At 46.0% G+C, this 20,366-nt stretch overlaps 3 protein-coding genes across 4 annotated transcripts in view; 2 read left to right on the top strand and 1 right to left on the bottom strand.

The window, feature by feature from the left end:
* Nucleotides 1–966: 966 nt before the first annotated feature.
* Nucleotides 967–11,399, bottom strand: slc9a6a (solute carrier family 9 member A6a). Of its 2 annotated transcripts, none has more exons than XM_083686669.1 (16): nucleotides 11,031–11,399; nucleotides 10,199–10,398; nucleotides 8,914–8,991; nucleotides 8,679–8,755; nucleotides 7,642–7,754; nucleotides 7,292–7,397; nucleotides 5,062–5,203; nucleotides 4,624–4,729; nucleotides 4,393–4,481; nucleotides 4,111–4,224; nucleotides 3,662–3,773; nucleotides 2,900–3,053; nucleotides 2,674–2,704; nucleotides 2,474–2,559; nucleotides 2,129–2,234; nucleotides 967–1,631 (listed from the first exon to the last, which is right to left on the bottom strand). In XM_083686669.1, exons 1-16 carry the CDS (start codon nucleotides 11,308–11,310, stop codon nucleotides 1,353–1,355), a joined length of 2,073 nt encoding a protein of 690 aa, XP_083542795.1. In that variant the 5' UTR covers nucleotides 11,311–11,399; the 3' UTR covers nucleotides 967–1,352. The 2 variants fall into 2 exon arrangements, with proteins under 2 accessions (XP_083542795.1, XP_083542796.1); XM_083686670.1 differs by having other exon boundaries at nucleotides 2,474–2,562.
* A 737-nt stretch (nucleotides 11,400–12,136) lies between these two features.
* On the top strand, nucleotides 12,137–19,632 carry taf7 (TAF7 RNA polymerase II, TATA box binding protein (TBP)-associated factor). The gene is made up of 12 exons (XM_083686515.1): nucleotides 12,137–12,449; nucleotides 12,693–12,769; nucleotides 13,046–13,124; nucleotides 14,352–14,485; nucleotides 14,739–14,868; nucleotides 15,059–15,117; nucleotides 15,579–15,651; nucleotides 16,073–16,186; nucleotides 16,527–16,721; nucleotides 18,220–18,332; nucleotides 18,860–18,919; nucleotides 19,348–19,632. The coding sequence occupies exons 1-12, from the start codon at nucleotides 12,410–12,412 to the stop codon at nucleotides 19,390–19,392; spliced, it is 1,119 nt and encodes a 372-aa protein (XP_083542641.1). The 5' UTR covers nucleotides 12,137–12,409; the 3' UTR covers nucleotides 19,393–19,632.
* Nucleotides 19,633–20,229: 597 nt separating this feature from the next.
* Nucleotides 20,230–20,366, top strand: part of LOC310816609 (aryl-hydrocarbon-interacting protein-like 1) — a gene marked incomplete at both ends in the record, with an annotated part of 10,757 nt that continues 10,620 nt past the window's right edge. Inside the window, one exon of the mRNA XM_083686861.1 lies at nucleotides 20,230–20,325. Coding sequence (XP_083542987.1) covers nucleotides 20,230–20,325 — 96 coding nt within the window. The remainder of the gene's footprint in view (nucleotides 20,326–20,366) is intronic.

A 20,366-nucleotide genomic window follows, 5' to 3' on the forward strand; every position in this document is an offset into this window, starting at 1 on the left:
TCAATCCACCAACACTTCCATTAAACCTAGGTATGTTTAACACGTACTGTATAGTATATAGTTACAAAAACAAGGATGTCATTAAAGTACTCATGTTATGTTGCAAAAAGGATACAAAATACTTTAAAGTTGTCTGCATTCAAATTTCAGAAAATGTTTAATGCAGGAAAAATGGCACTAGCTTTCACCGTAGGGAGATTTGATCTCATGTTCAAAACGACAGCCCTTCTTTCTGCTGAGAGCGACATCAGATTTTAAAATAAGGTGTAAATCCCTCCCAAAGTCACAGTCAAAGGTCATTGTGAGAGATCCAAGACTTGTGCCAGGTTACATTGGATGAGTGGCATTACATTGTAGCTCTCCATCTACAGACTAATGGTTCAAACTTAGGCAGCCTAATAATAGCCATAGATAAGGTCGCCACCTGGTGGATGGAGGAGGGAATAACTACAGTCATCAGGCACTTGATAATGACCGAACGCAGAGCAACACAGAGCCACTGGGTCAGCATGCCTTTGATCACACTGTCACACATAGAAGGCAGCAACATTCAGGGTCAGACCCAAAAACAAGGCTATGAACTCCTCATCAAAGCCCCTCAATCTTCCTACGCATAGAAAAGAAGTTGCACCATTTAGCATGCGGCCCTGTCAGCATTATGGTACACCTTGTGATACAGAGACAAATATTAGCTCTTGGTAGCTAAGCTAGCTTGTACTGTGACCTCAGTTTACAGACTGATGCATGCTTATAGACTCCTCTGCAACGATACTGTATTGATTGCTATGTGGTCCTGTTTTAAGCCAAACTGAGAAAAACGATCAATTTCAAAGTAAAAAAAAAAAAGGTGAATAAATAGTTTATATTACAGTGATGGCGACGGGAGCAGAAACACGCACAGGAGAATGAGGTAGAGACAGCAGATAGAGACATCAGAAACTAAAGAATGAGTGAGAAAGAGATGAGGAGAAGAATGAGAGAGAGAGGGAGAGAGAGAGAGAGAGAGAGAGAGAGAGAGATAGAGAGAGAGAGACAGAGAGAGAGAGAGAGATAGAGAGAGAGAGACAGAGAGAGAGAGAGAGAGATAGAGAGACAGAGAGAGAGAAAAGAGAAAGAGACATTATATATATATGAGAGAGAGAGAGAGAGAGAGAGAGAGAGAGTGAGTGAGTGAGTGAGAGTGTGTGTGTGTGTGTGTGTGTGTGTGTGTGTGTGTGTGTGTGTGTGTGTGTGTGTGTGTGTGTAGAGCAGTCTCTTGCTCTTGTTTCTCCGGTGGGTCGTGGTTGGCCTGGTTGGCCTGGTTGGCCTGGTTGGCCTGGTTGGCCTGGTTGGCCTGGGCCGCGGGGGCAGCCTCACATTCGTAGACGGTTGTAGGAATCCGACAGGGGCGGCTCTGAGTCATCCATGGGCAGGACCAGGCGGGTGCCGCGCATCACCAGCTCGTGGTCCCCGCACGTCAGCTCTCTGTCCAGGTCCTCCGACGCCACGGCCGCCGCGCAGGTGCCCGAGGGCCCGGCGCTGGTGTGGGCGCCGCCGCCGTGCGTGCTGACCGTGATGTCACCGTAGGTCAGGCTCATGTCGCCGTCGGTCAGGATGAGGTCAGAGTCGTCGTCCTTCAGTTGGACCTCGTTCTAGAGGTGGGAAAGGGAGGGAGGGGAGAGGAGAGGAAAGAGGTGGTCAGGGGAGGTTGTTGGAGCTAGAACCAGGAGGACAGGCTCATTGTAACACATGGAATGGAGTCAGGAATTACACTCTTCCTCATTCCGTTCCATCCATTACAACAAGCCCGTCCTTCATGCCTCCACCAGCCTCCACTGGAGGTCAGACTATGCTCAAAGGACAGCTGACCTGGTTCATCCCTGAGTCAGTTAGTTCAGTGGTTGCTTATGTCCTCCAAACCATCACATCTCATAATCAGAACTTCACGACACATCTCACTGAGGGCCACTCCGATGTCCTCTATTCTGACGCATGACTCACAAAGGAAAACAAAAAAGGCAGTGCCTCACAGCACGTCACCAGGATCACCATAATCATAAACACAGGGTCACAGGGCTAATGGGCCGACCGAGGGGACGCAGCCGGGATTCGGGCAGGGCTACTGGACACATGGCGACCAGGGACTGACCTCATAGGCCTGAGGGCTGGTGAGGCAGCGGGCCAGGGGGGTGCAGCAGGCGGGCAGGGTGGCCGTGAGTGGGGGGCCGCTGTGGGTCAGAATGGGCTTCAAGTAGCTGGAGAGAAGGGGCTTGAGTCAAGGGCTTATTCCAAAAAAAAAAAAAGAAGCACTGTATGAGATAGACAGTATATGGAGAATTATCTAATTATGTACATGACCATTTCGCTGAAATCGTAGACTAAATTCTGTGTTAATGCTGTGTCATATCATAGTTGAAATCAAAGTGTTTGTCCGTGAATATGTAATCGCAGCCGTCTCTGCTGTCTCCTGGTGGTAATGGACACCAAAGGATACTTGTGATCAAAGTTGTACCAGATCCTGAAGAGCCAGGCGCTCTCCTGCTTGGTGCTCCTTCGCTCCGATCCATCTGAAATACTCATCTGCTGCGAAAGACAAAACACACACACACGCAGTTTGGGATACAGAACAGTTTGAGCCAGATTAGAGGCTAACTGTCGTTTTCTTTAACTGTTCATAGTAGCGATAATACTTACAGAGTTATCTAGATCAGAGTCCACTCCAACTCTGTTAGAAAAGTAGGAAAATATATTAATTTGAGAGAGAGAGAGAGAGAGAGAAAGAGCAGTGAGTTAACATATTAAAGGTGGACAATCAAAATAAGAACAAAAACAGATACTGATGCCATTCAACACAACCCCAACCCACATTTCCCTCCCACTCCATACCGACCTTTGACCCCCCCCCCCATCCCAGACCCACCGTATGCGCTGGCAGGAGAGCATCTGGGTGGTGCCCCCCCCACAGACCCACACAGTGAAGAAGACCACCAGCAGGGTGGTGGTGAACATCATCTGACGTGCGTACGTAGCAGTGTCCCTGATGGACAGGGCAAAGGTCATTGCTCCACGCAGCCCTGCAGAGGATAGGAGACACTTAACACTCATGTGAGTCATACAATGTGTGTGTGTGTGTGTGTGTGTACACAATCAATGGTTTTCTGTTAAAGTGGCTCTCAGCGGTGTGGGAAGTTGGAACCAGGCAAACATTTCCAATAATAGACATTCACATGACAATCACTCAGCATAATCACACGGAGGGGAAAACAAGTCACAACAAGGCGTGACTAATGTTTCTATACAGTATGTATGCAGAGAACACAGCAGAACAGTGGTTCCTACTGTACACAAACGGGTACAGGGAAGATCTTATATAACCAGGCTGGTTAAAAAAAATTTAAGAGGCCATTATGTGGGAGGATATCCATTCTGTGCAAATATCTGGAATTCCAGCTGTTCTTAAACTAATGAAAAGCTGATTACTGCAGCTGATATTTGGTTCTTTGAGACCAACCAAATTGGTCAGAAAGGGATCTCTCATCTAAGTGGTAACCCCCGTTTCTCTTTCAGTACACACAAATATGATCTTTTCATAGTGCTTTCCAAATGGTATTAATCATATAATGACACAGACCAATAGGAAACTGCAATCACTAAATATGGCAGCACATCTGTTTCCACACACCTGCGAACATCATCATGTGCTGGAAGTTGGAGCTGATCTTGTTTCTGCGGCCCAGGTTGAGGAGGAAGGACAGGGGGTAGATGTTAGCAGCTCTCCCCAGGAACACAGCCAGCTGAGAGGGGAAGCTGTCAAGGAGGGGTCCAGAAACCAGAACAGAAACCTGGCAGAGAAGGGGTCCAAACGCTGCAGAGCGACCTGGCACAGCCTCCCCGGTCTTAGCAATAATAAAGTAATAGCGATACTTTTTGGTCCACAGAATCTCAACCTTGCCAGCTTTAAATACTGGACTTAGAATCCCAACAATGCTGTTGATGCTAAGCATTATGATGCTGAGAGCGGTTTGTATATCCTTGTTTGTCTATGCCATTCAGGTCCACTAGTTAGTGATACACAATTCCTAGTCTTGAGTTAACTAGTTAACTAGTCACCAGTCTTAAATGTTAGGATACGAAAGCGCCCACGATGAAGGTGGGGTTGAAGATGTGGTTCTGGAAGGTGAACAGAGCCAGGCCCATGTAGGAAAAGATGAAGTTCTCCGCCAGGAAATTCAGCAGTTCAAACAGCTACAACACCAACAAAAACAACCTTTACAGTACAATACACAATGACATTCCTTTGTTGCCAACGGACCAGTCTGTATTTTGACATTTAGCAGATGACGTTCTTGTCTGAATTCATTTACTGACAAACAGTAAATGTCAAGCAAACATTTCGCGAACATAAGGCCTCACCTGTTTGGTTCTGTCCTGGGACTCGGGGGACAAGTTGTTGAAGGTGTAGTGAGCCTGAGTGATCCCACAGAACAGCACAGCCACCACACCTGCAGCACGTCAAACACACACAGTTATCCATGATGTGAGGGACAACTGTACTACCTGTCTAGGGATACAATGACAGATATACACGTGTGTGTGTGTGTGTGTGTGTGTGACCGTGCGTGAGCGTGAGCGTGGTCACAGTACCTGTGAAGCCGCAGGCCTCGGCCAGTAAGAAGGTGCTCCAGGACATGAGGAAGAAGAGAGCTGTCTCCAGAAGCTGGAAGTCCCTCAGCTTCGTAAACTTGGTGACGTGAGGAGAGAGGTTAAGGAGGAAACGCTACACCCCCATTCACAGGACAGAGACAGAGGTACGCTCACTACACCCACATTCACAGGACAGAGACAGAGGTACACTCACTACACCCCCATTCACAGGACAGAGACAGAGGTACGCTCACTACACCCCCATTCACAGGACAGAGACAGAGGTACGCTCACTACACCCCCATTCACAGGACAGAGACAGAGGTACGCTCATTTACAGCACACATTCTTAAATGCCAACATAATAAATGCAGGAAATGCCATTTCAAACATTCTACGACCCATCGGACGAAAAATAAGAAACGTGGAAAAGGATATCAGAGCTGTGACGACACCAGTGGCCACGCCCAGGGCGAAGGAGCCGCTGAAGACCCCCAGGAACACCCCGAAGGACTTGAGCACGGCCATGACCTCAAACGTGTGGCTGTTGTCTCCCTGCGGCTGGTAGGACACAATAGACCTGGGACACACGGACACGGACACACACACACGGACACACACACACACACACGGACAGTTAATATCTCAACGTTAGCTAAGAAGATAAACACACTAGCTGTCTATGTGGAATGGATTTGATTAGGTCCATGGAATGGAAAACACTTAGCTACTGTATGGATGAAAGACTAGGGAAGAGTAAGCAATGTGTTTATGGAACATGTGGAGAACCTATGGTTAATTCTCATAACTACACAGCTGAGAGATACTTTACAAAGTCACCAACCTATGACTCTGAGAACTGACGTAAGGTAAGCCAGGTAAAAGTCTCACAGACTTTATGTATTTTAATGTGATGTAGTATTGTCTTTGTGTTGCTCTTGTCTATAACTGTTCTGTACTGTGTTGTGTGATTTTTGTTGTGTGTGGACCTCAGGAAAAGTAGCTAATGGGGATCCTGATTATCTAAACTAACCTAAACAGACCAGGGTCCTCCTCCTCTGATTATCTAAACTAACCTAAACAGACCAGGGTCCTCCTCCTCTTCCTAGCCCACCTGCATGTGTGCTCCAAATGACACAACATCAGCCCCTCCCACATGGTACTAGCATTTACATGATTTACATGAAGTGCAGATAGCTCTCTTAGGCAAATACCCCTTGTTGTGTCAGTATCTACAATGTCTAGGATCATTCAAACATGAGATTTTACTCTGTAAATGCTTGTGTATGGACATCTGCTTTGTGATCTGACATCACTTCAGTCATCAGGGACAACACAGGGTTCTATGGGTAATGTAGGCAGCTAGACACATCTTAATGGACCTCTCACTAATGACACTCTGTGGAACGGTACTTTAACGGCTCTCAAATCATAATGAAGGGCCTCGATGAGATCATAACAGTTATAAGTATGGGACACCACTCATGAATGATTAGCTGCAGCTTGGAATTAGTGAAGTTAGATAACGTGACCAAAGCCAAATTCTTGATACAATTCTGGGTTATGTGGCGGCCGAGGCCATGTAAATGTAGGAAACAATGAGGCAATTATTACTTGGTTAAAGTCTTAGAATTTCCATATACAAAACTGTGGAACAAATTCTGGACTATAATCCTATATCCCTATGCATACCATAGTCTCTCTCTTGTACAGGAGATTACAAGGACATCAATACAGGGCTTGGGGGGGGGAAGCAGAGACTGAGAGAGTTGTGCCAGAGAAGACTGAGGGAGGGAGGGAGGGAGGGAGGGAGGGGTGGGAGACAGCTAGCGGTATAGGAGTTACAGCAGCATACCAGGATCATGCAAGCTGAGGATCTATAAACAAACTCCTATCACCCAAACAGCAAATCACCAGAAACACGATCACCACATCACAAATCCCCATTCACATTTACATAATTCAGATGTGTCCTCTCAGAGGCTTATACAGAAGTGTGCCAAATGCCAAGGGTGTGTACCACATACTGAGTACTGCATCACCACTTGCTCTGTGGGGGCATGCTGCCTCTGAGGTGGGTGCGTTATGGCTGGTCATTTGCTGTGCATGTGCTGACAATGCAAAAAGCCACTGCAATGTCACACTGACTGAGCTAGCACACCCGTTCGGGGGCGTGTCCTGTGTCTCCGGCATGCCCTCTACCCATTGATTGGCCCCTCCGGGGGCGTGTCGTGACCCCCCGCTGTGCCGACCATAATATAATAGAATTCTGAAAATAATCACAGAATTCCCGCAGGGAAAGAGATGGGTGGTTAGGGGTCAGCATAGGGGCAGTCTCACACATTACACACTGTTAAGGCTGTTATTGGTTTAGTAACAGGTCATAGGACAATCAATGGCAAAGTGTGTGTGTGTGTGTGTGTGTGTGTGTGTGTCTCTCCTTATATTTGAAGGCAATCCCTAATTCAAACACTTATCTAATGCAGCCTATCTTAATCTGTTCTGAAAGCACAGCTGATCGATGAGGTCTGTTGGCAAGAAGCTTCACAAACGATCACAGAGCTTGACAATGTGAGTGTGCACAGGAGAGACAGACAAGAGACAGACAGACAGACAGATGGTCGCTACAGGTGTCATGGCGGGAGGGAGAAGACGGAGGAGGACTCACGAGGAGAGCACCACAGCCACGGCGTCGTTGAGGACACTCTCTCCAAACAGCAGAGCGTACAGATCCACATCCACGTGCAGCTCGTTGAAGATGGCCAGCACGGTCACTGCAGGACAGGAAAGACGAGACCTTAGTTGGTTCCACAGGGCCAAACATGCACAGACACGCTCAGCTGCATTCTGGAATTCTAATTGATGGTGTGCTTCTGCAGTGTGTCTTTCACCAACACCGCAGCTCAGATGACAGCAATTGAAAAACCCTTTGGCCGTTGAACCATGACTGGGGCTCAGTGTAAATGCTGATGAACCATGACTCAGTATAAATGGTTTATAAAGGTTAAGGGAGCATACCGGGGTCAGTGGCAGAGATGATGGCTCCAAAAAATAGACAGTCAGTGAAGAAGAAGTCTCCGTCCAGCTGACCCATCTGCTTCATCAGCGTCACACATCCGTACATCAGCAACCTGCAGACACAGACAGGCAGGACATACATCTCATTACATCTCATTACATCTCATTACATCTCATTACATCTCAGTGTCATGTCAGTGACAGATAGCCACAGATATAAAACACACACTCACCGAGCACTTTTATTATTAGGAACACTGGGTAGGGCCTCCCTTTATTAGAACACTACACTAATACTGGGTAGGGCCTCCCTTTATTAGAACACTACACTAATACTGGGTAGGGCCTCCCTTTATTAGAACACTACACTAATACTGGGTAGGGCCTCCCTTTATTAGAACACTACACTAATACTGGGTAGGGCCTCCCTTTATTAGAACACTACACTAATACTGGGTAGGGCCTCCCTTTATTAGGAACACTACACTAATACTGGGTAGGGCCTCCCTTTGCTCTCAAAATAGCCTCAATTCTTTGTAGCATTGATTCCTCAAGATGTTGGAAACATTTATTTGAGATTCTGGTCCATGATGACATGATTGCATCACGCAATTCCTCCAGATTTTTCAGACTTTCAAGCTGTGAATCTCCTGTTCTACCACATCCCAAAGGTGTTCTATTGGATTCAGATCCGGTGACTGGGAAGGCTACTGAAGAACACTGAACTCATTGTCATGTTAATGAAACCAGTTTGAGATGACTTTTGCTTTGTGACATGGTGCATTATCATGCGGGAAGGAGCCATTAGAAGATGGGTAAATTGTGGCCATGAAGGGATGCACATGGTCAGCAACAATACTCAAATAGGCTGTGGCATTCAAGCGATGATTGATTGGTATTAACGGGCCCAAAGTGTGCCAAGAAAACATTCCCCACACCATTACACCACCTCCACCATGAGAAGGTGTACAGGTGTTCCTAATAAAGTGTTCAGTGAGTGTATGTATGTACTATATAATTAATACATATAAACTCACCCTATGATGAAACATGATATAAGTGTCCCCATAAAGGCATAAGCCAGGATGGACCCCATGTTCCTGAAGAAGTGTCTCTGAGAAAGATAGAATCATAGAAAACACCACACATGAAACCACATCTCCATTGTGATTAACTCAAGTGAAAACTTGTAATCAAAAGTGTTAATTAAAACTTGGCCTGGTGAAGCAGAAAGTTAATTGTGAATGAGCGCCCCCTTTGGGCATATCTTACCCTTTTCAGACTATAGCCAGCATGAAAGATGATGGGGGGCAGGAGAATGTTGAAGAACACCTCCGGGTCAAAGGTCACCTGAGAAAACAAAACAAAACAATAAATAAATAACTAAATAAAGTTAACCTACTGTACAGTTCAGTGGAGGCAGTTGGACTGATGTAAGACAACACGACACACCAGGGGAGGCTGGTGGATGTAGTAATAGCACAGCAATAAAATGGATTTTGGGGGGGGGGGGGGGGGGACATAAGTTGAGGAAATGAATGAGCCTAGAATGAGGAAAGGGATCAAATTTGCGTGTTTGACACCATTCCTCATTCCATTCCATGCATTACAATGAGCCGTCCTCCAATTTCTGCCTCCACTAGCTTCCCCCGGCTATACACCATGACTGATGTCAAAAGGCCTAATAGGTTAGTTCATAATATATAATAATAATAATAATACATGCCATTTAGCTGAGGCTTTTATCCAAAGCGACTTACATTGCAGTGAGTGCATACATTTCAGTATAGATGGTCCCATCGGGAATCAAACCCACAACCTAAGCGTTGTTAGCTCCATGCTCTACCAACTGAGCCACAGAGGACCAATTCATGCACCCCCCCCCCCCCCCATGCCAAAATACATTTTATTGCTATGCTGTTACAAATCATATGACACATGATTTGGATTATCCTATTATCAAAGGATGAAACATTCAAGGTAGAGATCAAAATGCCTAGCGGTCACACCATAGATGGTCCTGATAGAGGATCATGAAAGAGAACTACAGTTTGCACATTCAGTAATGCACAGTAGTGAGAGTCAGTTTATATCAAATTAGGGTTATCACTGTTGAAAATTGCTCTAGTTTTGCGTTCAGTGCCCAGTCTATTTCTAGGATGTTGAAGCACCCTCTCTATGTCTGCTGGCTAAAAAACAAAAGTACAAATGGAATGTCATCAAGAAGAGGCTTCTCTGATCAGGTGACACAGCATCTGCACATGACAGAATGGTACTGCATAGTGTTCTGTGGCAGGACAGGAGGACTGACGATTAGGTCTTTGATGCACTGAGTTGGACAGAGCCCAGTACGAGTGTTTGTGTTTGAAACAGTGAGTGGCTGTGGGCAGACAAGGCAAACAAGTTGTTTGAGGCAATCAAGTTGTCTGAGGCAATCAAGTTGTCTGATTTACAAAACCACTTTACATCGCCAGAGACAATGGTTCTCTAAGCCACCATGTCAATGACATACCAGACCTACAGATAATCACATATCCACTACTGTCTCTGACGCTACCTTGCGTAGCATCTCGTTGTCCTGCACATCGTCAACCTCGTTGGCATTGATCTCCCCCTTCAGAGTGTACTCATAGAACTTCCCACTGACGTTGACCAGCAGCGTGGGTGGGCTGGCGTTGACATGGCAACTGAGGGTGACATTACTTATGTCACGGGGAACGTGGATACCATACCGCAGGACCACCCCAACCAGCACACCTGAGAGAGGGAGAGAGAGAGAGAGAGAGAGAGAGAGAGAGAGAGAGAGAGAGAGAGAGAGAGAGAGAGAGAGAGAGAGAGAGAGATGAACAACCAACTCAAACTGGCCCACAAGTTGTCCTCTGAGTATAGTATGTTTACCAAGCTGGTAAAGTGCACTATGTGCGCTGAAAATAAATAGCCAGGTCTTGATAACATTCATAGCATGTACCTCTGCAAATATGCATAAAGCCTGGTAGCTGATTTTCTGTGATGAAAGTTGGGCCATAATGGTATTCATGATATGGCATTACATAACTATTCCGAAAGCATCAACAGAGATAGTTTATTGCATGTCAACTGGATACAAAGTAAACAGCATAACTGATAAGTCATGAACAATTTATGACAGCAGGTCAGGGCTGCAGATGTTATATAGGCCCCACTTCACAGCCTGCATAGGCCTTAGTTCGTCTAGCCAACATCGTCCCCATAAAAAAGGTCTCCATTAATGACCTGATTTGAGTCAATGTTTATGACAGGCCACTTGGCATAAACATTGTATCAGGCAGACATAAATAACATGACGATGAGTAACAACAATGATGACATCATGCAGTCTCCAGTGATGACAAGCGGGGGGCTGTTCTCACCGTATATCATTGCCAGCCCCGTTTCGTGCAAAAACCTGAATCGACGGTGTTTGAATAACCAAATGGTCAGAATGGTGAGGGTAAGGAGCATGATGAAGATCAGCAGGTCTGCGCTGTCCTGTCGGTGGCTTTCCTCAGCCTTTTTCTCAGTAACGATGTTCTCCATGGCACTGTCCTCTGCTCTGCAAACACAGACGCAGATAGAGAAGCTGACCAGAATTGTCATGCATAATGTCTTCGATGCCTTCCAAGCAGTGTTGACTCTCGGTTTGGAACCCATGTTGATAATTCAGTCTTCAGATGGTATGTCGTTGATAACCGCGGCTTCAACAGTGATATTTCATCCAAGCTAAGCTCAAGAAGACAACTACAGAGACGAATCGTTCCGGAAGTGAAAGTATTTTTGTGGGATGCATTGATTTCAAATTAAAAGTTATTAATTAATAAAGTCTATTGTTATTATTAAAATACATTGTCATAATAATGCTGCCCATTATACATTCTCATGTAATTATTTTGGTAGTGGGAATATGCAAAGCTAAAGATATATTTGTGTCTAGTTCCATCAGTACAACGGGTTAGCAACGATTTTGTTTCTGAGAACTCTTATTATGAAATCTTTGTGAAGCTTTCATTTTGACCAGAAGGTGAGCGGGAATGGTATTTTTCATTTAATTTGATATACTTGTTTAATGCATATTTTCATTGAAAACATTAAATTAAAATGAATAATCAGTCATGACATATTCAGCTCAGTCAACTTTTAGAGGTCATTTCATTTGGGTAGCCTTTCAACTGTTTCTATGGTCTGAATGGGACCATTATAGATCACTTTCTGCTACATATCTTTAGCTTCGGCCTTCACAGTTCCTCTGGTTTCTCTTCTCCATTTCTGTCCCTTCCTCAATTTTTGCTTAGCCACATTCCCCGACGTCCCAATAGGTGGCGCTATGATTAGTTCCAGCGCTATGATAGATCTAGGCTGCGTCTCAAGTCGTCTACATTGCTTTCGCGCTGAGCAACGTACTGGTTGTACAACACAGGGAGGAAGAACTGCTGCGCAGCCTGACTACAATCAAGGTGACCGGGAACCCTATCCCGAATAATTCCACGAAGAAGAAGGAACACATTCAGGGATGTGTTTTGTTGTTGCCTGATTTTGCTGTGTATAGCCTTACTTACTTAGTATTTTTCTGTCGAAATTGTTAATACGTTTTTGTAAAGCTAACGAGCAAGCTAACAGACGCTAATAATTCATGCTCACTTCTCAAATGCGACGCTGTCACACAGCTTTGTGAGCTGAGCTAAGCTAAGCTAGCTAGCCCTTTGGCTAAGAAAAACAAACACACATTTTGTAGGATTGCGTTCAAGGAACTACCATGCAGAGCAAGAAGACCAAAATAACCTCCAAACTGAAAGGTAATCTAGCTTGAGTATCTTCATGTCCATATCATATGGTGGGGTTTGAAGCTGCACCCCACCATTGTTTACCAACAGCATGTGGGGTGTTCAGGAGATGGAAGTACTCCTCGTCCACATTTACAGACACTACAGATTACACAGCACATTTCTATCCGAACATTCTGTCAACTAGGGCTTTAACAATGCTTGTGATATGGTGAATATCAATGGTTGAGGATGGATGTTGTGCACTGATTGCAGTGGGGAAGATCGGTTCGAAAAGCAAAGAGGATGCGCCCCATGAATTGGAGAGTCAGTTTGTCCTTCGGCTTCCCACGGTAAGAAAACGATGTGGTAGTTTGATATTGAGTCCAGTTAATTTTGGGTTAATCAATCCACCTACCAATTCTGTTCTTCCATGCAACACTGTACAGTGTACACCAACCCCATACCAACCCATACATTGATTGTTGACTCAGAGTTGATGTCAGCATTACGACACTTCGCCTCCCATCACTCGACTCTGCTCAAGGATATGAAGAATGTGTCATTATGTATATGACTGTATAAAACAAAATGTTGTTTTTCTTTTCTACCAATGATCTCTCTCAAAGGAATATGCCTCAACAGTCAGACGGATTGCCCAGTCTGGCAGTATGAACCTCAAAGACAGACTCACCATCGAATTGCATGGTATGTCAAATTGCACCAGATAGATGATTTCATTTGTTTAACCTTGAGAGCTTTTGTTAAAAGCATACTTGCTTGTTGGTCCCAACTGTTCACAACGGGATCACAATGTGCAGCATAAAGAAGTTGTTGGAGATTCTGCTTTGCATGCTTTAAACAAGGATTATACGAAGTGCCCTTTAATTCATGCTGATGAGGCCTTTTAAAGGGATGGTTCAGTCTATTTTCTATAGTTTAGGTGAAATCTAATCTATGAGTTGGCTCCTAGGCCAGTAGTAAAAGCTTCTCCGGTTCTCTGTTGTGTAATTTGCTGATGCAGTACAGGCTAACAGTTAGCAGCACCGTCTCCAAAAGACCGGATTCCATGTGCCGTAAAATAGCACGATAGAGTTCCGTATGTTCCCGCTCGGACCATATATACTGAAAACTGTATGCAATCACTTCAATGTAAGTCGCTTTGGGTAAAAGCGTCAGATAAATGGCAGATATTCTATTACGTACAACTTCAGCGTCAGCCGATGCTAGTTAAGGTACACTGGAATCCCGTCTATTGATGGCGCTGCTCAGCCTGTACTGCGGTGGCGAAGTAGAGAACCGAGAAACTTTCACTTCTGGCCTATGAGGACAACTCAGGGTAAGATGATATTTCACCAAAACATGACAACAGACTGAACCATCCCTTTAAAAAAAAAATTAAAAAGAGAGAGAAGAGAAAATCTTCTTAACGCTGTTTTAATAGAGAGCCACGGGATGAGCAGCGGATCAGAGCTGTCCTCTCGTTGATCTCAATGTTAAATAGCTTATTTTTGTCTACCGTCGCTGTGATTGACATATTTTATGAACGACACCACAGGCCTACTGAAAGGTTGATTGAAACACAAAAAGCTACTTTTGTAGGATGTGAGGGACGGCGGGTGGCTTGGAGCCTTCGTGGCCCCCGTGGAGAAACCCTGTCACATTTCTAACCGCAGTGCCTCTTAATATGCTGATTGTTACCCTGTTTTATTTAAACGTGTGTACATTCAATTTGTTCCCTCGTATTTCTGTAAAATGTGTGCTTTTAAATGAAAGAAAGAAAAAAGGAAAAGCAAAAATCGGAGGTAGACAATCGGATGTCAGTCTTTCTGTACCATAAGTGGTTATTCAATCACGTCAAAGTATAGTATAGTATAGAGTTCCGTCTGCCAATGATGTTAAATTAAATACTGTGGTGTCCTGCTCCCTTTGCAGCTGATGGTCGCCATGGCATAGTCAGGGTGGACCGCGTCCCTTTGGCGTGCAAACTGGTGGACCTGCCCTGCATCCTGGAGTCCCTGAAAACAGTGGACAAGAAGACCTTCTATAAGACCGCTGATGTTTGTCAGGTAGGACAGCGTGATATGGTTCATACATGCCAAGGGAACAGCAATTCCAATCCTCAAGAGCTGCGGTGTCTGCTTGAGGAGGTGGATGTGTCAACAAAGACCTCACCCAGCCTCACATGCTTAACAGATGTAGACTAGAAGCAAACAAGAGGCTTAAACAAGTGAGAGGAAAAAAAACAACAACCTTGAAAAGTCAATACTTTACTCCATGGTTCCTAATTGTGGGTTCCATGTTTTGTCCTCTGTGTGGCAGATGCTAGTCTGCACTTTAGATGGAGACCTCTACCCTCCCCTAGAGGAGCCGACGGGTACTACAGACCCCAAGAGCAAGAAGAAAGACAAGGACAAGGACAAGAACAAGAAGTTTGTGTGGAACCACGGCAGTAAGTGTGTTAACGCTCCCTCTCCCCTCTCCCCTCTCCCTGTAATTTAAATGTGCTGAATGCAGCACTTTTGCGGCATCACTGCCGAGACGACAAAACGTCAAGCATCAGCGGGTAGAGAAGTTTAGTTTGCCCTCTCTGCGTTTGATTAAGCTGTTCTAACTTCATATCATAATGTGTTGGTCTCCAGTCACCTGCCCTCTAAAGAACACACGGAAGAGGCGGTTCAGGAAGACTGCGAAGAAGAAGGTACTGACATTTCATTTCCCCTTGAGCGCCTTCCGCCCCTTCATCACTGGAACATTTCCCTTTTTCATGACACCAGATCCTTACCTAGGCTTTATTCAAAACAACACATTTACATTTCATAACAGAAGGAAGTGCAGTGAAAGTCAAAAAAACAACAGCTAAGATTTACATATAAATAAAGGCCTTCCATCTTCATTTGCCCCTAAGGATTGCAAGAAAGCAATTTCTCTGCTGCTTTGATGGAAGTGACAGACAGAGCGAGTGAGAGGAAACGTCCTACTTTGTCTTTTGAATAAATCTTCTTTAAGGTGCTGTGCGATATTGATTTGGCTCCCTGTTTTTAATCGCTAATGTGTTTGCTGGCATGCGGCCAGGCGGCAGCCTTTAGTGCTGTGCTGCTGTGCTGCGCTGGGGCAGCATGCGGAGAGGGCGCAGGGAGTCTAAACTCATTTCTTCTGCAGTACATCGAGTCTCCCGACGTCGAGAAGGAAGTGAAGAGATTGCTGAGCACAGATGCAGAAGCTGTTAGTGTCCGTATCCTTTTTTACCTAGTACACACACACACGCACACACACACACACACGCACGCACACACACACACACATACTCTCACACACTCTGCATCAACTCAAGTACTGCATCGTAAATTAAACATGGTGAAAAGCTGTTGACTGGAGACCAAGAGGCAGCCTGAGTTGGGCTGGGTCTCACCAGATGCTGGCTAATGTCTTACTGTGAGATGTGCACTTCACAACTCCCCCTGTTAGCACGTTAATGGAACACTAACCTGGCAGGACAGAATAAGAGCTCTGCGGTGTGGGGACATTCACCGTTGATAGGAGCGGACTGCTAGGTCCCCGATTTTACACTTCCAGCATTGCAGAGTGTGCAGCAGTGAGGGGGGTGTTTTGCGGTGGGGTTTGGTGGTGCACATTGGCCCTAACCTGGCGCTCAGGATGGGAGGTGATAGCGGAGGATGAGACCAAGGAGCCAGACAACCATGGATCTCTGGCCAACCCGGACTCCTCACCAGGGACCTCAGGACACAAGATGGGCCACGGCTCCTCAGGTCAGGACACAGCCCCTCTTCTCCTCTTCTCCCTGTAGACACACACCCCACTAGGCCAGGGAACGTAACCCGGTTCAATCAGAGTTGGTCTAGTGGTATGACCCCTCACCCCAGCTTCAGTACAGGTATCTGCCCCACAGTGCTGATTGATTGTGTGTGTGTGTGTGTGTGTGTGTGTGTGTGTCTGTCTGTATCTGTGTGTGTGTGTGTGTCTGTATATCTGTGTGTATCTGTGTGTGTGTGTGTGTGTGTGTGTGTGTGTGTGTGTGTGTGTGTGTGTGTGTGTGTGTGTGTGTGTGTGTGTGTGTGTGTGTATCTCTGTGTCTGTGTGTGTGTCCAGCCCAACGTGACGAGCTGAGGGAGATCTTCAATGACATCAGCAGCAGCAGCGAGGATGAGGAGGACGAGGGGGACCGCCACGAGGATGAGGACCTCAACATCATGGACACGGAGGACGACCTGGTCAGACAGCTCCAGGACAAACTCAGCGAGTCTGACGGAGCAAGAGACGAGAGTGACAGGGACAATCAGATCGGTGAGACAGACATGAGACGGAGTGGGGGGGGGAGAAAGAGGGAAGGAGGAGGGAAAGAAGGGGAGGGGGAGAGAAAGAGGGAACGGAAGGAGGAGAAATGGGAAGGAGAGGGGGAGAAAGGGGGTGGGTAGGTGGGAATGGAGGGAGGTGTTGAAAAGGGCCAAAGACATACAGAGTTCTAGATAGGCTCAGATATATATAGTTGTAGATGTGCAGAGTTATAGATATGCGTGTGAGTTTTGAAATAATAATGTCTTCCGTCTCTGCGCCAAAATCACCATGACTGTTGAATTTGAATTTGCATTTTAAGTAGATTCTCTGAGAATTCTACTGACAACATGGCATCCAGGAGAATTCCATCTATATTCATGCCTCTATGAAGGAGTGGGCAGGTTTGGAGCATTGGCATGGCATATCCGGACACACACACACACACACACACACACAGAGACACACACACACAGACAGACAGACAGACAGACAGACATCGAGCAGACAATAAGACAGGACATCCAATCACATTAACCACTCTACTGTCCCATTGTCAGAACAAAGGATAGAAATAAACCTGTGAGTGAGCTGGAGTTTTAATCAGGGCAGAGTTATCTAGGTCGGACGGACGGACGGACGGAGGAATGGACAGACGGCTGGCTCCCTGTCTCATCTCCAGTTATCTCCCCTCTCAGGAGATTGACAGGTGCTCTTGCTGGCTCTCCAGCTGTTCTCTCACCTACATGTGGCTGTCAATCACTCAGGATAGCTACAGTGGGCTACATCGACAGCCCAGCTCTCGTCCAGACTAGACGTGTGAGTGTGTGTGTGTAGCCTCCTTAATGACCATGCTGCCTTGTGCTTCTAATGAGGAGGGCCAGATGAACTCTCAAGGGAGTTTTATTGAATCAATACTCTCACAGCTTGTGTCTGCACAGTTGATGGATGTATGGGCTCTGAATGTTCCAACACTGCATTGGGTTGGACTTGAACAGATGCCACAGGTATCTGTGTGGTTATATCCATTTGGCTGCTCCTAATGAGAGCCCCTGTGGACCTCAGGCAGAAAGCTAACGTTAAGCTCAGTCATTCAGCTTGCGGTTGTTTTCAAAATTGGCCTGTAGCCACTGTAGGTCATGTTGTTTGTGTGTGTGTGCGCGTGCACATGCACGTGCCTGTGTAGGCCCTGCCAATCAGAATGCTCCGCACACCTCTAGTTGGTGGTTGTTTATGGATGTAATTTTCACCTTGTTATTAAGCAGCATTTAGGCCCCGCCCATCAGAATATACAAAATGTATTCTTCAAACAATTATTTTTGTATTTTATGTCAAATTCAATCAACTGAACTTCAATTTAAATAGTCCTGGAACTCTGTCTACCCGGTGGCATACAGATCCTTAATTCAAGCCATGCCTTGCCTCCACATCAGCTTGTTTGCTGCCGTGCGTGCGTATTTTTATGTACGTGGAGATATCAGGTGACATTTTTTCTCCATCCTCCCTCCAGTGATGGAGTACCAGGTCCAGATCAACGGTGTGAAGGCCAAGCTCCAGGAGACACGGGCCCGCAAGAAGCAGCAGGAGGATCTGATCATGAAGGTGGAGAACCAGGCCCTTAAGGTGAGCAATGGAGACACACACAGATCCAGGCGACCTTGGAGAGAAACAGTTTTTTATGGGAGGCATAACCTCACTAAACGACAGCATGTGAAACTTACAAGACTCAGACGGCAGGCGGCTTCGAGGCCATCTTTTATTTTTTTTTGAAGGCATAAATATTACATTTTTGCCATCAGCCCTTTGTGCATTTCCTCACAGAAAAGGCATAAAAATTCATCGCTCTGCTCCAACTGCTCCTTGGGAGAGATTTACAGTGTGTGAAACAGGGGAAGACATGTTTTTTTTCTTTTTTTTTTAACAAAGCTCTCGGCTTTGTGCAGTTCTGGGCCGGTTGAGTCCTATTTTTTACCATTATTATCACAGACACAGAGAAAGGTCAGCTGCCTCTGGCATTCCAAACGGCCTTTCTGTCAGACGGGGGACACAAACAGAGACAGTGGACACGCATGTAAGCCATTTGTGTCCACTGAGTGAAGCCTCCGCTCTGTCTGCTGACTCAGACAAGCCTCTCACGTTTTCTCTTACAGAACCGCTTCCAGGCTCTGCTGAACGAAATCATTCATCAGGAGGAGACAGAAATGGAGCAGGTAAGAAGAAGAAGGAGGCTCTGACGAGACCTGAAGGCGGGATTTGAAACTGCGTTGGTTTAGCAGCTTACGCCCCCTCTAGGTGGTGGTTGGTAATGGGTGTAATATTCACCTTGGTATTAAGCAGCATTTAGGCCCTGCCCATCAGAATACAAAAAAATTATTCTTCAAACAATTAGTTTGTGTTTTATGTCAAGTTCAATCAACTGAACTTTAATTGAAATAGTCCAGGAACTCTGTCTACCCGGTGGCATACTGATCCTTAATTCAAGCCATGCCTTGCCACCACATCAGCTTGTTTGCTGCTGTATTGACAAATGAACGGAAAAGGAATAATGTTGGAAGACGTGTTAATCATCATCCACTTAGCCTTCAATTACACCCCAGGGTTAGGCATCAATCAAGCATGTTATTTTCTGCTCCAACAGCTGGCCTCCCTTCAAGAGCAGCTGGACTCGCTCATTGAGAAGTGACCACTAGGGGGCAGCCACGTGCCAGACCTCACCGAGGCTGACGGGGAGAGAAGAAGCATCTGCTACCGCTGAAGGAGTCCTCTTAGTGATGTGCTGTGTCATTCATTTTCTCCTAGCCTCCTTCTTTTTTTTTTTATTAGTATGGTAATGAGGGTTTACAGAATTGGAAACTGTCCTGTATGTACTCCAAATAAACTTGTTTTACTGTACTCTGTGTGAATAAAACCCTTGTTTAAACACTCAATGTGCCTGTCCCTCTAGCCAGATAATATAACTGCCAATAGTAAACGTACATCTCTCCTAACAGTAGTACCCACTGACAGAATAGTACAAAGCCCCCTATCAACCCCCTGATCCTACGACAATGCTCTGGAAGATTCTGGTAATTACTCTCCCACCTTCTAGAATTTTCTTCTATAGTGATCTCGCCATCACATAGGCCGCTGGTCACCTGCCTCTTCACTTCTTACAGGGGATTATTTGGCGGGGGCGGGGGGGGGGGGGGGTAGGAGAGGGATTAACACACAGATTAAAGTGGCCATCTCCAAAACCCGGCTAATCCAGCCATCTGTCAGAGAGCAGGCAGGCCTCACCAGGCTGGCCTCACCAGGCTGGGCTACAGGGCGCCAGGAGACTCCCTCCTCAGTCCAGTAATGAGAAGAGCAGCAGAGGAGAGGCTCACACACTATCACACTCCAACACACACACACACACACACACACACACACACACACACACCGAGGCGCTGCGCCGCTCCCCTCCAGCCTGCTGCGTAGGTTTCAATCACACCTCTCCGCCTTTGAGGACTTTGGAAAAAAAGGGTAGTTTAGTCTGAGGATGGAGGAGACGTACTTACTCAACCACCCGGGGGTGAAGAAGAAGATTCTGGCTGGAGGCACTGGGCCAATGCCCCACTTTCCACCAGGGACCAAGGTAAAACACACACACACACACACACACACACACACACACAC

The sequence above is a fragment of the Argentina silus genome (assembly GCF_951799395.1).
Source record: "Argentina silus genome assembly, chromosome: 15".
Taxonomy (NCBI): domain Eukaryota; kingdom Metazoa; phylum Chordata; class Actinopteri; order Argentiniformes; family Argentinidae; genus Argentina; species Argentina silus.